The sequence below is a fragment of the Toxotes jaculatrix genome, chromosome 11, assembly GCF_017976425.1.
Source record: "Toxotes jaculatrix isolate fToxJac2 chromosome 11, fToxJac2.pri, whole genome shotgun sequence".
Lineage (NCBI taxonomy): Eukaryota > Metazoa > Chordata > Actinopteri > Toxotidae > Toxotes > Toxotes jaculatrix.
This window is the reverse complement of record NC_054404.1, coordinates 20,993,835-21,009,966: the sequence shown is the minus strand read 5'-3', so window position 1 is coordinate 21,009,966 and position 16,132 is coordinate 20,993,835. Positions and strand designations below refer to the sequence as shown.

At 41.1% G+C, this 16,132-nt stretch overlaps 2 protein-coding genes across 2 annotated transcripts; both read left to right on the top strand.

The window, feature by feature from the left end:
* The first annotated feature begins 312 nt into the window (after positions 1 to 312).
* si:ch73-105b23.6 lies at positions 313 to 5,125 on the top strand. Its single transcript, XM_041050307.1, has 3 exons — positions 313 to 492; positions 861 to 996; positions 4,227 to 5,125. Exons 1-3 carry the CDS (start codon positions 465 to 467, stop codon positions 4,366 to 4,368), a joined length of 306 nt encoding a protein of 101 aa, XP_040906241.1. The 5' UTR covers positions 313 to 464; the 3' UTR covers positions 4,369 to 5,125.
* A 5,784-nt stretch (positions 5,126 to 10,909) lies between these two features.
* On the top strand, positions 10,910 to 15,344 carry calm2a (calmodulin 2a (phosphorylase kinase, delta)). Its single transcript, XM_041049488.1, has 6 exons — positions 10,910 to 11,036; positions 11,959 to 11,989; positions 13,380 to 13,523; positions 13,621 to 13,727; positions 13,806 to 13,941; positions 14,043 to 15,344. The coding sequence occupies exons 1-6, from the start codon at positions 11,034 to 11,036 to the stop codon at positions 14,069 to 14,071; spliced, it is 450 nt and encodes a 149-aa protein (XP_040905422.1). The 5' UTR covers positions 10,910 to 11,033; the 3' UTR covers positions 14,072 to 15,344.
* Positions 15,345 to 16,132: the final 788 nt, after the last annotated feature.

Below are 16,132 nucleotides of genomic sequence, written 5' to 3'. Positions count from 1 at the left end.
TTTATGGCTTTTGTTATATTTTTATTCAAATGTTTGTTCTTTTCTGTTCTTTGGCTTTTAGTTGTTATTGTTTAATCACGGCTATGATGTTTATGACACCGTTTCAAAAAAAGCATCATAAAAAAACGTCATCACTTGATAATAAGGGTCATGATTGTAATAACTGTAATGGAAATACGGATATGACAGTATGATCTAGTTTATATAAGTAGGAAAAACAGGGAGTGATAACATAACATTTTAACTTTAACATTGAATGTGGCTAACATCATGTACTACAGTGCTTCAGCTTGCCTGAGTGGTAAAGTATAAAATATACTGCAGCACTTGGTGATGGTAAAACTGCCTCTCTGTCCCCACCTATAGATCTGGATGAGTGTAAGACCAACGAGGTGGTGTGTGCCCATCCGGCCCTCTGTACCAACACTTATGGAGGCTACAGGTGTGTTTGTAACGGCACTGATATGGATGAAGCCCAGTCCTGTGTATTAGGTGAGGATCTGAGCACACTTTACATCCATCTTACAGATAGAGCAATGACTCAAAGGCTTAACTGTCAAAATCAATATTAGGAGTACTAAAACCATAAAACACTTACTGGAAATTCACTTTCACTTCAATTACATTCACTACTGGAATTAAGGCCTTTCAAACATGTCTTTTAATAGTGTTGTAGTCATTCTGCAGATCACGATTTAAGCATTTAATCAGTTAATAAAAATCACTGGATGGCGTCGTCATTCACAGATCTGTAAATGGCACCTTAACAGCTTGTCATTTCTCACATTGAGAAGCAATATGTGACTTGATGTGAGTTTACCACAGTTTTCCATGACTTCATATTGATTGACCCATCCCAGAGAGAGAGATGGTGAGCGAAATGGAGCTGGACCTTGTTCTGGGGCTGGTTCTGGGCATCGGCATCCCTCTGCTCCTGCTGCTTCTCCTGGCTGCACTGGCCTGTTTCTGCTGCTGCAAGAAGACTGTTACTGGAGAGTGAGTAACATGAGCAACACATTAAATGCAATTTACATATTCACATGATGGTTTTTGAAAGAATAATTTTTGAATAATCTATTTTTGTGATGATTACTCTGAATACTAATGTGGAGCATCAAACACTCCTTGTGTAACCTTTACAGGTGATTCTAAAATGTTTGTATGTGTGGCCAACTTAGATTCACAGAAGATACAGTGACTTTGTTTCATGACAAAAAAAAAAGCACCAAAACATCCATAGAAAATTGCCAAACTACTCATGCAACATCATTAATTTCTCCACTTTTATACCATATCATATCGTGTTGCAATAAGTCACATTTTTGCCCAAATATAGCTCAATGCAAACCACCTGTTTGTGCCTACTGTGGTTCCAGCTTGAGTGCTTTGAATTTATATATCAACATGGCTTATGTTTTTCCTGTTGGTGCACCCTCCTGCCGTGTTTTTAGCCATACTAGTGGTAAAGAATAACATGGTTATTCTAAGAATAGCTAAGAATAGAATAGAATAGAATAGAGATGTTATCTCTCAATTTTCCATCCATACAACCATCATCTTCTGGAGTGCGGTGACCATCACACATCAGATTTCATCGGATCATATTTTCTTGTGTGTACTGAGTATTGCAGCCTCACTGTGGCCTTTCTAAGACAAAGTCTATTGTTACACAAAACAATGGCTGAACCATCATGGAGCACTGAGAATGAATAAATATGAAACTGTGTTTTTAGGTGGGTCAAGAGCTCCTTTGGGCAGGGTGAGGCAGGGTTCACCTCAGGTCACCATGAAATATACTGCTGCAGAGAATGATCAGACGATACCACACACACACACACACACACACACACACACACACACACACACACACACACACACACACACACACACACACACACACACACACACACACACACACACACACACACACACACACACACACACACACAGTCTCAAGGTACAGTTGTCAAGTAGGTCTGCCCAGAGACAATCCTTTACAGCAACTTGGAGGCTTTAAATCCTGTCCTCTGTACTGCTGCTGCAGCACTGTCTTCTTGTATTTAACTTCTCAGTTGGAGGACGAACTGCCCACTCTCTTACTATATTAAACAAAAGCACTTCCTACTAACAGCTTTGGTCCGAGTTATGAAACTGCACTTGGGTAACACCGAGGAATGTTTGCAGATAGAATATACAGTAAACCACAGTAATGATGAGGGTAAACAGACCCATCAAATCATCAAGTATATTTTCTTAAAGGAATAGTTCAAATTTTTGGTGAACATGCTTATTTGCTTTCTTGTAGAGAGTTAGCTGAGAATATTAACACAGCTCTCATATCTGTATGGTAAATATGAAGCCAAGGCAGTTAGCTTAACTTGGCATGAAGACTTGAAGCAGCCCTATGGCTCTCTGCCAGATCAACACCATATTTTGTTTTCCATCCAAAAATCAAAAAATTGACTCACTCAAGTTTTATGTGATATCGCATGCCTAGACTATTTCAGAGGTGGGGCCAGTAAGTTTCTTATTGTATGGATTAAACAAACAAGATATACAGTGTTAATTAGTCAGCTTTACTAGGGCTGGTAGTTGGATTTTGCTATCTTCAGAAAGCGCTAGGCAAGCTGTTTCCAATCTTGTTACGCTAAACTAAGGAGATTTATATTCACCATACAGATATGAGAATAGTATCAATTTTCTCAGCAAGATAGTAATTAGATAATAATGTAATTTCCCAAAATGTCAAACTATTCCTTTAAATAAACATAAAAATGCGGTGTTTTCTATTTTCAGGAAGATGACAGTCTTCTTAGGATTTAGTTAGATAACGTAGATAGAAGGGTCATTCCCATTAAAAAGATTGAAATTATTTAACTATGCTCTCAGTGGCAGATAAAAAGATATCACATGACTGCAGGGTTTTAATACAAAGCTGAACATATCATCACTCTAAATTACATCCTACATCCAGATGTACAGTGTATGTGTGTTTGAATGTGCATAGCAGTGTATCTATTCATGACTTTGTGCACCATAAATGTGCATGTGTCCTTGGCCCCAGCATGTGTGTACAGATGTATGGCATCTGGACCAGGTGTTAGTGGGCCACAGAGACACATAATCCCCTTGACGACTGGCCTGCTTTCTCTGCTATCAATAAACTAGACCCTATGGATATAATGGCCGGGGTCAGTGCAGGCATTGTGGGATTATGTTGTTAGATTAGAGTGAGAAGCAAAAACCAGGCAGGAGGTTATCTCTGAACAAGATTATATGGTATGATATAATAATACTTAAGATCCCAGATGTGTGTCATATGATGGAGATGGAGCACCAATGGTTTAACGTAACGTTTCCAATGTTCCCGTTTAACTTCCAGGTATGTAACATCAAATATAGGTTTTCACAGTGTTCTGCAGCAGTGTGTTAATAAAATACTATAAAGACAGCATATAAATCAAATTTCAGGACCTTGACTACAGTTTGGACTAAGCCTCAGAGAGTTTGAACACAACATGTCACAACATTAACAGTAATCAAGGACCAAACAAATGGTCTGAAGAGGTTTGTACAGTCAGTAGGCAAGTTTGCAAGAAATAATTTGGCAGAGAATTGTGTTTTGCTCCTTTGATATTTATTCTCAGTGATTCATGGCTGTCCAGGTTGCACAGTCTGTACCTCATTATCAGAGAGGATATACATATTTGCACAGAGAACAACCATAATGACATACAATCCAAAACATCCCAGCTGCAAATCAGACAACAGTGAGTCTGGAGAAACATTCAGCATGTATGTTTCATGTTTTTAATCAGCTTTAGCCCCTGATTTCAGCATCTTTCAACACTATCTAGGCTAGAAGCTGCATGAATATTCATAAGTCACTGAGCATTCCACAACAACTGCTGCCCATCCAAACATTTCCATAAATTGCCTGAAATGATTGTCTACTGAATAGAGAATTAGAGACGACACTAATCAGAGCCAGGAACTCACTGAATAAGTAACTCCTGGCACTGATAGAGATAAATATTACTACCACTCTCCAGTTTCACAGCACATAATGTCCCATTTAGTCCAAACTACGGACATCATCTCCTTACACTGAGAAATAATATGGACATCACTCTCCATGTTTGCAGCTTTACAGCATCTTGAGAAGCAGACTGCAGTGATTTCTTGTTTACTTCTGCATTCTGATTGGCTCGTGTGTTTTCTTCCAGCCTCCCCCACTTGTTGCCAGACTACATCCAGGAGCAGTACAACCCTCCGCCCTTCAACTACTCTGACCCTGCTCTGCACTATATGACCCACTGCAGCCCTCGTATCATAGACAACATCACACCCAGGCAACGCCTCAGATAGCACATAAACATACATGCACATGTGCAAATCACTCACACAGACACTGAAGACACTAAAACTTTCACACAAAAATGCACAGCCTTACAAAAGAAAAGCAAGCACTTTTGGAGCCACTATATGTGTTTTATGGTGACGAGATGAATGATTCTTATTTATACTGTAACAAAGGAATAATTAAACCTGAGTGACTTTTAAAGTCAATTATTTCCAATCCTCTCTGCTGAGCGATGGACCTGCCAAGTCTGAGCTGGAAGTTTTTTTCGCCTGGACAACAGTTTACAGTCAGAGTCTGACCCAGCAGAACTCGACAATCTCTTGGCTGGAGACCCTGATGAAAAGTAAACCACTGCAGTGGTCTTTAGCTTCCAGCTGATTCCAGGCCAACAGCATCCTTGATAGCAACATTAGCATTTGCCAGAATACCTGGCGTCACGCTCCTGCCCTCTATTCACAATTATATTCAGTGTCGAGTTTGGTGTTGTTCTTGTCCAAAATGGACAATCTGTACATCCATATTTGGAAGATCAGCGTCACTCGTAATCACCAAAACATTGTTGAGTCAATTTATGCAAGTGTTATTATTTTGCACCTCAATCCATAAAAATGTGGGTGTCACTGTTTTTTAAAAGCATTTATGTCACTCTGGAATGTCACAACAACAAACAGCAAATTATGGCTGGATTGTTTCCCTGTTACTTTAACACAGCAGAGTAATTCAGTGTTTCATCTGACAGCTGCCTTTTGTAAAGCTGGACCATCGATGCAAGTTCAAACACAATGTGTAAATATAATGTAAATCATTAAAAGCGCATCTTTGATAACATTGCTGTGGTGATTTCAAGAGCAGATGGGAGAACAGACTGAATTTTGTTATTGAAACAATCGTGTCACTTTACTAATACTGTGAACAGAATGGCCTTGTAGCAAAAGATATGGTCTTCTAACAGAAAGGTCCAGGTTTAAACTCTGTATTGTCCTTGAGTAAGACACTTTATCCTTCAACCAACTCTAGAGATTTTCTCTACATCTCACCTAGACCTGAAACCTTCCACTGAGGAGGAAATGAATATCACATTGTCGTCTTCCTGCAAGCTGATACACGTCAAGCTGTAGCTGCTGACAGCTGATAGTTTGTGCAAAGACTCAGTGTCTTTAAAAAGTGTTTAAACTGAAATAATGATGTCATTTCCACCAAATGTTATTCTTGGCAGGGTGTAAAATAACGTCACAATCTGAAACTAAGGCCACCAATACTTCCCCTGCTGTACTGAGATCTTGTTTTCCATTGACCATCAGTGCCATATTGATCAATTTAAACACTTACTTACTTACTTACTAAATTAAAGATTCATGTCATCATATCAGTAGTGAAAAAAAACTCCTCGGAGGCTTTACTTAAGTAATACCACAGCATTGAAAAAAATAGAATCTAAGCAGGGTTTTAAGGTTGTAGTTGGTCAAGATTTAGCTCATTTTAACTGCTTTATACTTCTGTACTGCTACTTCTGTAAGCTAGATACCAAGCATGTGAAGGGGACGACTACCCAGGGGCCCCAGGCACCCAGTAACCCCAAAGTCCCCAAAGCAATGAGTAAATATAGCTGTCAAGTTAATGCAATGGAGTAAAACATTTCAAGTTAATGAATGAATGCCACACGTGAATGTATACACAAATACTCCATTACAAGTAAAAGTCCTGCATTCAAAATTTACTTTAGTAAAAGTTCAAAAGTATTTTCAGCAAAAAGTACTTTAGGTATCAAAAAAGTACTCACTGCAGAACGAGCCCTTTCAGAGCATTACGTTAGTACATAAAGTAAATTGTAAGGATGTTATTATTGGTGCATTAACATTTAAGTAACATTTTAATTGTGTAGCTAGCTGAGGTGGGTGGCTAATTTAACCTTATATATATACGGTCATGTAGATTTATCAATAAAAATGCATTATATTTGCTGATCATATATTTTGGATCTTTTTTGCACCTGCAAAATAACTAGTGGCTGTTGCATGCAGTGGAGTTGAAGTACAAAGCAGCATTAAAATGCATATAAATACTTCAGTGCATTATCTCAACATTACTCTTATGTACAGTAATTGACTAAATGTACTTTGTTACCTTCCACCCGTGTAGCTACAGTTAGTTTGCATTCATTTTATTTTTTATTTGACCAGCAGTTTCTTCTCTAGCCACCAGGTGTCCTAGCTGAGTCCTCTACACAAGGTAGATCGATCACATTTGTTTATGAGCAGGGTTTAAGCAGAAATGCAGTACTCTCATAGCCCCCCACACACACACACACACACACACACACACACACACACACACACACACACACACACACACACACACACACACACACACACACACACACACACACACACACACACAGACGACTGGACACCTGCTCTGCAGCCTTCATCTGGAAGTGGCCACAGCATGCGGTGGAGCTCGCTGCCCCCCTGCAGAATGAGATCATCTGAGGGGCGTGCAGAGCGAAGCAGTCCTGCAGGTCTCTGCCACTGCAGAGACAGACCTGGCCTTTGCTACAGCCAGGGTCAAGGACGGGACGCTTCTAGAACTCTCTGCCCCTGTCACTTCCTTATTGTGGTCACACACCAAAGTACACACTCGTGCAGACAGCTACCCCTGCATAACCTCTGCAGTGCTTCTTAATTTCTCCGGTTTCAGACTGACTGAGTGAGTAAACTGAGATTATCCCAACAACGCTACGTACAGGATTTACAGAGGAAACTTCTGGAAGGAGTAAAAATCCATAGCAAGTAGAGCTCCTGACACCTGTGATACAAAGGCGAAGCTAACAGTGAGCAGCAGCCACCAAAAAACAGCCAGTGAGGATGAAATCACCTTGGAGAGAGAGCTTTGTAGTGCCACACTTCTGGAAGGTTCCAAGTAGCCATGTTTCATGTGCTGCTGAAGGCTGCAGTGTTTGAACTCCAGCTCCACACTGACTGCAGAAGACAACCTGGAGGCAAGCCAGTGAGGGAAAGAGGGAGGCAGGGAGAGGGGCAGAGACAGACAGAGAGAGAGAGGAAAGGAGGGAAATGAGAAGAGAGGGAGTGAAGATCAACAGCAGGGATTCTATTTGACAGCCAGTAAATGGTTTTGTCCCTCAGATCCCCTCAAATGAAACAAGTGACATGTGCAGGTTTAGAGGCGGTTGATGATCTAGTGCCAGGCCCAACAAACAGAAACATGTTAGGGGGCTGGAAAACTAAGTGCATGCTTAACACTATATCCATTTCAACACAACATGATTGAAATAGGCAGGGAGTAGCAGGCCCCGACCAAATCCTCTTATCCGATTTGAGGCCATTAATCATTTCTGCCTCATGATGTAATTTTGGAAAACAAGTCATTTCTCAGTAACAGGTAGGTCAGAATGCTGATGGGATTGGCTCATGTGCAGCTTGCCTGTTGTTGGACCTTATACAGCTAATGCCTTTATTGCACGGCCGTAAAACCATTCACACTAACTGGAAGTGGTTTGCTGTAGACCATCAACCTTGTCCATTGACTGAGCTAGACCTTTGGCCAGAGTACGCTGGGAAGTATTACTGGTGATCAGGAACTCTCAGACGCCAGTCAGATGTAGCCGAAATCACCCGTAGGTCATAAAAAAAAAAAAAAGGCACATGAACACGTGAACACACCCCTTCCCTGTTGTATTTACTATCAGTGCATACATACAGAAGCATTGCATAGAGGCATATAGGCTAATATAGTATAGACACACATGGGCAGATGTTCAAACACACTCGAGAGCAAACAGATACAGGCCTGAATGTGCACTGACATGATCGCCCAACCCATGTAAAAGTCTTTTCACTAATAGTAGCTACATCCATGACACACACACAACTGCCATTCTCTCCCATGAAAGGTGATCCACTCCCCTGGCGTGGAACCAGCAGGTGCATTACAAAGCCTCATTCATTAATAATGGTGTCCATGTCTTTCAGTTACACTGGTAAACATCTTCTCATATTTGTCACCAGTGCTTTATCCCTAAAAGTCCTCACAGGCCACTTAGATACACAAATTAGCCTTCTCTTTATGCTTTTTGCTCGACAGCTGTTTTATTTTAGAACATGAATGTGCAATGCAAACACCCTGCACAGTACTACCACATACTGTACGTCACCTGCTCTGTGCCAGGCCGCCCCCACTGCCAAAAACTGAACTGACCCACATGGTAAGTTTTTCTGTGAAGGGAACAATGTTAACTGCTATCAGCGGGAGTGATGTTTCAGGCCACTGGGAGGTGACATTAATGAAGATGGAGGGGTGACTTCAGCCTTGCCTCTACTCAACTATAATGAACTTTGACCCCTGTGGTATGGAAATGAAAGCTGCTGTTTTATAGAAATGTTCTAGGTTGGGCTGTGTCCGATAAGGGCTTATTATGTGAGGCAGTTACATATTCACAGAGCTGATAACCAGAGGGAAACATAATAGAAATAGCAGTGGTTTGAGCACAGTGTGTGTATGTGTGCATGCATCTGAGCAAAAAATAATAATACTACAGAATTAACATAACACCAAACATCCATAATGCAAAAACAGAACTGTAACATACACTGTATTGTCCCCCACACTGAGAGTTAAGTCTCCTTTGACTTACATCATGGAGATTGGTTTCAGGTTTTATAGACCATTAAGTCATGTCTCCTGGGTTCCAATATGCCTTATCCATATAAACCTTCAACCTACAGTCACCTTTGACCTGGAGCAGGTCCTAGGAGACCTGGGGATCATTGAAGGGCATGTCATCAACCAACCAAACAGCTGATTGTGCATATTGGATGAAGTGCAGCTATAGAAATCGGGCAGGAGGACAAAGTAGAAAGCTATTCTGATTTTGAAATATTTATGACCCAACAGTAAACCATTGTCTCTAAACAACAGTTTCATTGAAACAATTCACGATAGGTATTCAATTTACTATAGATGAATACCAGGAAAAATGCAGTTGAACATTCATAGCAGCTACATATTAGTATCTAAGGTCACATTTTTACAGTATTTTCTAGTATTTTCAGAGAGGAAAAAGATGAATTCATACATCTCCAACATACAGGTACTCACACATGCTCCAGCTTATCTGATTCTTGTGACGGGTTTAGGCCTTTGCACCGTCACCTTTGGCATTTCATAATCTGCACAGTGACAAAAACCTTGTAGCTGAAAAACAGATTTGAATGAAAGGAACCCAGTGTGCTCCAGATTAGGCAGGTTGGGGAAAAGCTGGGTTGATTCTGAGGCTGCTCAGCAGAACACATGGAACAGGCAACATCACCTCTGTAAATAGTGCAGATGGAGGCGAGAACCACTTTGGATCCTCATTCCTTACATCTGCTTGTGAGATATTGAGCTTTTCACAATCCCTGCTTATAGTGTGACATCCGTGTCTAATAATAAGAGAGGCAGCAGAATTGGGAGGAAGGGGGGCTGTTTTGGGACACAGAGATTCTAGTACATTCTCTGAGTGGTTCTGCAAATCCTTCTCCTCGCACATCTCTGTCCACCCTCCTCCACAGCATCTCCCATGGGATCAGGCCAGAGACAGGTGGTCACTGGGAGACAGGAGAGCAGTCAGGCATAAGCAATCAGGCTATCAGATACTCCCATCCACACCAGCAGCACAATTAGACCTGAGAATCCACAGTCATCTGACAGCCACTCTTGCTACAGACCCAGTCACATAGTCCACATCTAAATGTGCACACACACAGGCAATACGCAGGCTCAGACACATGCACAAAATATTACCAATTACAAACTATAACACAGAAACACTTCCGCCCTTACACTGCATTTCATTATGGAAAAAAAACATTTTAAGTGATGAAGACTTGCACAGCATACAGGAGGAACTTTACTCAAGTAAAACACAGAAACCCTATGAGCCTGTGGTAACCTTGTAACACCAACTTAAGAAATACAAAACACAAGTAATGTAATCAGAAATAAGAAAACTACTGGAACAGGAAAAACCAATACTAATTTTAGCCCAAACTGGGTCAGTAATACCCCAGTAACAAGTCACAAACTATGCTCCTCGTAGTTACTTACTTATCAAAACTATCTTACTTGGCCTCTCTAAGGATGATGCCCATATGTATACACACTATGCAACAAGCTTGCCTGCTACGCCTGTGGCACTGACTGAGATGTCTATGGACAAGATGCAGCGGCAGCGCAGACCATGGGAGTGACGCATTGCAGGTACAAACACACCAATCAGAGAGCGCGGTTTCTTTCGGCTACGTCTTGTGCACCATCACACTCTAGCAGAAAGTATTCATACGCCGTCATGTAGACCACCAGCGATAGGTAATGTAATTTGTAGTATCGACGTCGAAACCTGCGCCATAGTCGTATATAGGTATTACAGTTGTTTTTTGATTTTCTGTGTAGTTAAACACTTGTACTAATGCGCTTTTGATTAATTTAGAAACTGAGGAAAAGAGAAGTTGGCGGAGTGATATTGAAAAGAGGAGGAGTTTAGGATAGCCGTTAAAGGCGAGTCCAGTTGCTTCTTTCTCAGTGTGTTCATAGAGATTGTGAGTCCACGGAGGCATTGTGTTGGCTTTGGTTGTTACGGATTTTGTCGTGAAGCAGCCGCTGCATCTACATCGAAATGGTAAGAAAAACAAGATTCTTCTTCTTTCTCTCCTGTCTAGAATAGGTTGACATCGACAACTGTTATTATTTTTAAATGTTCAAAATTAATTGCAATAAAACATAACGTCACCAGTGGGTAAGCTTAAGCCCACGTAAACGGTGCGCTGGAACCACCGCAGTGCCGGGCGAATAAATGACAGCTTGCTACTTGCTAGTTTGGCAGCCAAAGCTAGCGTTAGCTGATGTTGGGTTGTTCTGAATGAATGCAGTTAACACCCGTGTGCCTAACGTTAACGTAGTTACACTTGAAACAATCCGTGAGGGTTACGCTCTCAAATAATGTTGCTATTGTCCAAGTCCCACAGCATTTTAGTTAGTATATAGTTCATTTAATTGTGACGGTAGCCGAACGTTTGTCCGTTTCGTTAAATACGTTCCTTGTCCCATTTAGTTCAGTTTGACAGCCGCTGCCTTGATAGTGACGACTGCTGTATTACTCAGTCATTCTGCTGAAAGTGTGCAGCGCTGGTGTTTGTCATAAGCCGGCGCAAAACGGTAGCTAGCTAACTTTAGCTCTAGCTAACATTTACCGCCAAATTTAAGGTATTCATTGTCTGTGGCAAAGCTGGCGTCATCGAACATTCAAATGTAGATCAATTTAACGTTTGAAGGGCATGCGAAGTCTTTCGTTCTTTCGGTATTTCTGCTTTCTCCAAAATTCAGTTACAAGATTGCTATGAGCACGAAAATGCCTTTTGTTTTAGTGTAGTTACAACATTACAGTCGCTGTAATAGCCATTTTTACCAGCTGTACAAAGGCATGTTTGCGGTATTTCAAAAGACCAGGCTGTCTTAATTATGAGGCCATCTATTACGAATAGGAGTTTTGCGATAATATGCTATATTACAATCCATTAATTACCTAATTTTCATTTTTACAGGCTGATCAGCTTACAGAAGAGCAGATTGCTGGTAAGACCTCACTGCATTGATCTTCTACTTTCCTCATATCCTGCAAAGTGGCCTGCATTATGGATCCCAGCAGTGGATCTATACTTTTGCCTTTTAAGGCATTCCACAGGGCAGCCTACTGGTCATAAAATGGGAATGAATGAAATGGCTGTTGCTTGCTGGCGCTGGAACGCAGGAGGACTCCCTCATGGAAAACTTTGCATTTTCATGGTTGCCATGTTATAAATGATGTAATCAGAAAGGGCTGTTCTGGTGAGGCGTTGGCAGTCACCTTTTACGTGCTATGCATGATGTGTCCTTTGCCCTGGGTGTGTTCTCTTCAGATGGAATGCTTCAAGAACAACTGCAGTAGCAGCCTGGGCTTAGTATACTGGTATCCTAAGATGGGACTTAGATGTTGTGATGTAAGACATGTAGGAGGAGTGTCTCCTTGCTTCCAATATGTGTTCAGACTTGCTGAAATGTGTGCAGGTCTTGTCTAAAATGGGGCACAGTTGTAGTGGTTTTCCTGACAATATCTTCCTGCTTCTGTTGACTTCAGCTTAGGTCTCAGGTTTCACAATCTGTTAATCATATGCTTACTGTAATTTGGCAATCCTTCTCTTTATGTTTTGCTGATGTTCTAGTTTTTAGATTTAGATAGCTTGGGGAAATTAACAGGAAATTCATGTGCAGTAAGCAGTTGCAGTGATGTGGGGTTTTAATGGTCAAGAGGAATTAGACACCTGCCTCCCTGACAGTTCCTGTGGCTGATCCAGAAAGCAGGCCTTTCCTCATGACAAAAGGGGTGTTGCCCTGTGTATTTGACCCTGCAAATGGCAGGGCAGGTTGTAGTTTTTATGATGCTGACAAGCTGCTGCACGCCACTGCACGCCACTGCACATTGCCCATTGGCCTCATCACACTTGATGTGTGTCATCATTCCTCATCTCTCACGGCTCCACCAAACTACACAGGCTGTCATTCAGTGCTGATGCAGCCTGACTCTGCCCTGCTGCTTGGTCTCGTGTTCGCTGTCCTTGTTTAGCCAGAAACGTCTGCAGTTGGAACTCAAAACAGAGAGACTCATCATTATGCTGTAGCTAGTTTATAACTGAAACATGAGTGACGTAATGCCCTTTTTGAGGCCTGAGCTAATTCAGGGTTTGGGTTAATGTGATTGGCAGACTTAAAGATAAGATGGAGAGTTTGTTATGCAGCGTTGGCTGACAGCATTTACATGGATTTAAATTTTTGGGTTTTTTTTTTTTTTTTTTTAAGATCGACTGAGCCTTCTGCAGTGTGTTTTTTCCACTGCCATAATGTCTTATCAGTTTCATTGTACATATCTGCTTTAATTTAATTTTAAGTTTTTTTTTTAATTGATATTCTTATTATTTTTTGCAACCAGAGTTCAAGGAGGCATTTTCGCTCTTTGACAAGGATGGGGATGGCACCATCACCACCAAAGAGCTGGGCACAGTTATGCGCTCTCTGGGCCAGAACCCCACAGAGGCAGAGCTTCAGGACATGATCAATGAAGTGGATGCTGATGGTGAGAACTCAGTCTAGCTTTAATACATGCTAGCCACACACATACCATCTAAATGCTGGATGGACATCCCTCACTGATGTCTGTTTTTTGTCTTCAGGTAATGGAACGATAGACTTCCCAGAGTTCCTGACCATGATGGCCAGGAAGATGAAGGACACAGACAGCGAGGAGGAGATCAGAGAAGCATTCCGTGTCTTTGACAAGGTAAGTGCTGTCTGTTCTCCCACGCACGCACATGTACAGCAGTTTTTAAATTTGTTTACTGACTGATCTGATTTTCAGGATGGCAATGGATACATCAGTGCTGCTGAGCTGCGCCATGTGATGACAAACCTTGGAGAAAAGTTGACCGATGAAGAAGTGGACGAGATGATCAGAGAAGCAGACATTGATGGAGATGGACAGGTCAACTATGAAGGTTGGTAGATGTAGTATTTTTATATTTTTAATCTGCTTGGGTTGCTCATTGGATACAGATTCACACCCTTTTTTTTCCCCCCCCCCTTTTTTTTTTTGCAGAGTTCGTACAAATGATGACGGCGAAGTGAAGGCCTTGTACAGATTTCGTATATAAATAATTTGCCTTTTTTTCTTTGTGTAATTTATCTGTAAAATCTTAATAGCCCCCCCTTTGTCCCTGCCCCTTCTGCTGTCCAAAGGAACTGCATGTAAACTGCATAGGCTCTTGTCCCCATGTCCCTTTCTTTTGCTGTCATGGTGTTTTGGAGTGACGGAACGGTCATACAACCAGATGCCCGTGGAGGCCCCTGGGAGCTGGAGAACTTCGAATCTTCCTGTCTTGTGTGCTCGGGGCCCCTCCACGCATGGCGACATTGGAAACCTGTCAGCTGGTTGTCACTTGGCAACACTGTTGGCATGGAAACAATGTAGAGGAGTTTAAACTCTGCATGGACTACGGACAAAGTATATATGGAAATCTCTCAGCATTGCACTACTGCAAAAAAAATGACACGGGTGTATCTCCTAGGTACTCGTACAAACTCTTTTTGTATCTGCTGTTCTATATACCAGAAAACGACTAATCTTATGCTTTTTAATGTTTTACTCACAACTTTTACTTTTCTTTCTTTTTTTCTTATTTTTTTTTTTAATGACCTCTGGTCATGCCTCAAATAATTCATTCCAAGTTGTATATTTTTGTTTTCCAATAAAATTTACAATCTACCCGGATATGAAAATTGTCTTGTTTTCTCAGTTAATGAATCCTTGAGTTTGTATAACCTGTAATAATTCCCATTTTTGTATTGAGGACAAGATGCTCCGTTTTTGATAGGATTTTTTTTTTCTCCTTGTCGCTTAGAATACATATGAAATGTTTAACTTTCTGAATTTAAAGTGTCCCCTGTTAATTTTCCCAAAAGCACTGAGGAGCATCAGCCAATGCCTCTTAATGTTCAGATAAGCTCAGATCAAATTTGTATTGTCATTAAAATAAAAGCACTGAGTGGGATCAAAGGCTTCTATTGTGAAGTGCCCACAATGGTACTCAACATTAGATTAGCCTTGTACTGTCCAGCTCCCCTACTGACTATATAGGCCATGTGTTGTCTGCTACTGTTGGCACAGCACCATGTAGAAGCTGACTGCCTCATGTCTTACTTGGCATTTGATTTGCCCCCAATCACAAGGTGCAGGTGATGTGTACATCAGAAACCATGGTGTAAATAGAGGTGTACCTGTTGTTTTTTTTTTTTTTTTTTTTTGTTAATTTCTGATTATTGAGTTTGTTACAGTAGCTTGCAGAGATACTAAGTTTGTTATTTTGATGAATGACAAAATAAAGCTCTATTGTGGACCTCTGCTCTGTCTCCTGTGTGAATTCTATGCTTAGCTGTTTGTAAGTAGTGCTCAGAGGCTGAATTGTTTCCTAGGAAAATGCTGTCATTGTTTTATGTCTGAAGTTTTTATGTAATGTCTGTTGAGTAGTTAGGGCAGCAGTTGTTTGTGGCTTGTTCAGTCATGCATGTTCAGGATTCCCTGTGGATGCATATTCAAATATTTAGAGCATTACAAAATGCACCTAAGTAACATCTCACACATTCAGAATCAGAATAACTTAACAAGGACTATGATGTAAAGAAATGAGTTATTTACATTTGGCCTGGTTTGATTTTTTTTCTTCTTTTGTCATCTGTAGCTAAAAATGAGGTGATTGTCTTTTACAGAGTCTGCAAGGGAACAACATCAGTTCCAAGACAGAAAAAAGAGGAACACCTCGACCCACAGCAATTTCAGGTGTGAATCGATGACACAAGTGGCTGTCATGTTGTCAAAACCAATTATTACAAGGCTTAAAAAACTCTCACAGTCAAAGTGTCATCGCAGTCTACTTACAAAAAGCTGTTAATTACACAGCACATGTAAAGCTAGTCCCCAGACCTCCTCTGCGTTCAGGCACTGTCAACACAGGAGACAGAAGACTGAATGTTCATCAGGTACTATGATGAAAAGGGACATGTACAGGACAATATCAATCACATAACAGCCCATTTGCCGCCTGTGTGTTCTCAGGGTGTGTGCATTTCTCCTCATGCACTCTCAGGTCTTGAGAGACTTCCTTGACAAGTAGTGTAAACATGATTTCTTGG

Coding starts and splice junctions, on each gene's coding strand:
- calm2a (XM_041049488.1), top strand. Junction 13,524..13,620: donor CAATGAAGTGGATGCTGATG/GTGAGAACTCAG, acceptor TTTTGTCTTCAG/GTAATGGAACGATAGACTTC. Junction 13,728..13,805: donor CATTCCGTGTCTTTGACAAG/GTAAGTGCTGTC, acceptor TCTGATTTTCAG/GATGGCAATGGATACATCAG.
- si:ch73-105b23.6 (XM_041050307.1), top strand. CDS start 465: ATGGATGAAGCCCAGTCCTGTGTATTAG. Junction 493..860: donor AGCCCAGTCCTGTGTATTAG/GTGAGGATCTGA, acceptor GACCCATCCCAG/AGAGAGAGATGGTGAGCGAA. Junction 997..4,226: donor AAGAAGACTGTTACTGGAGA/GTGAGTAACATG, acceptor GTTTTCTTCCAG/CCTCCCCCACTTGTTGCCAG.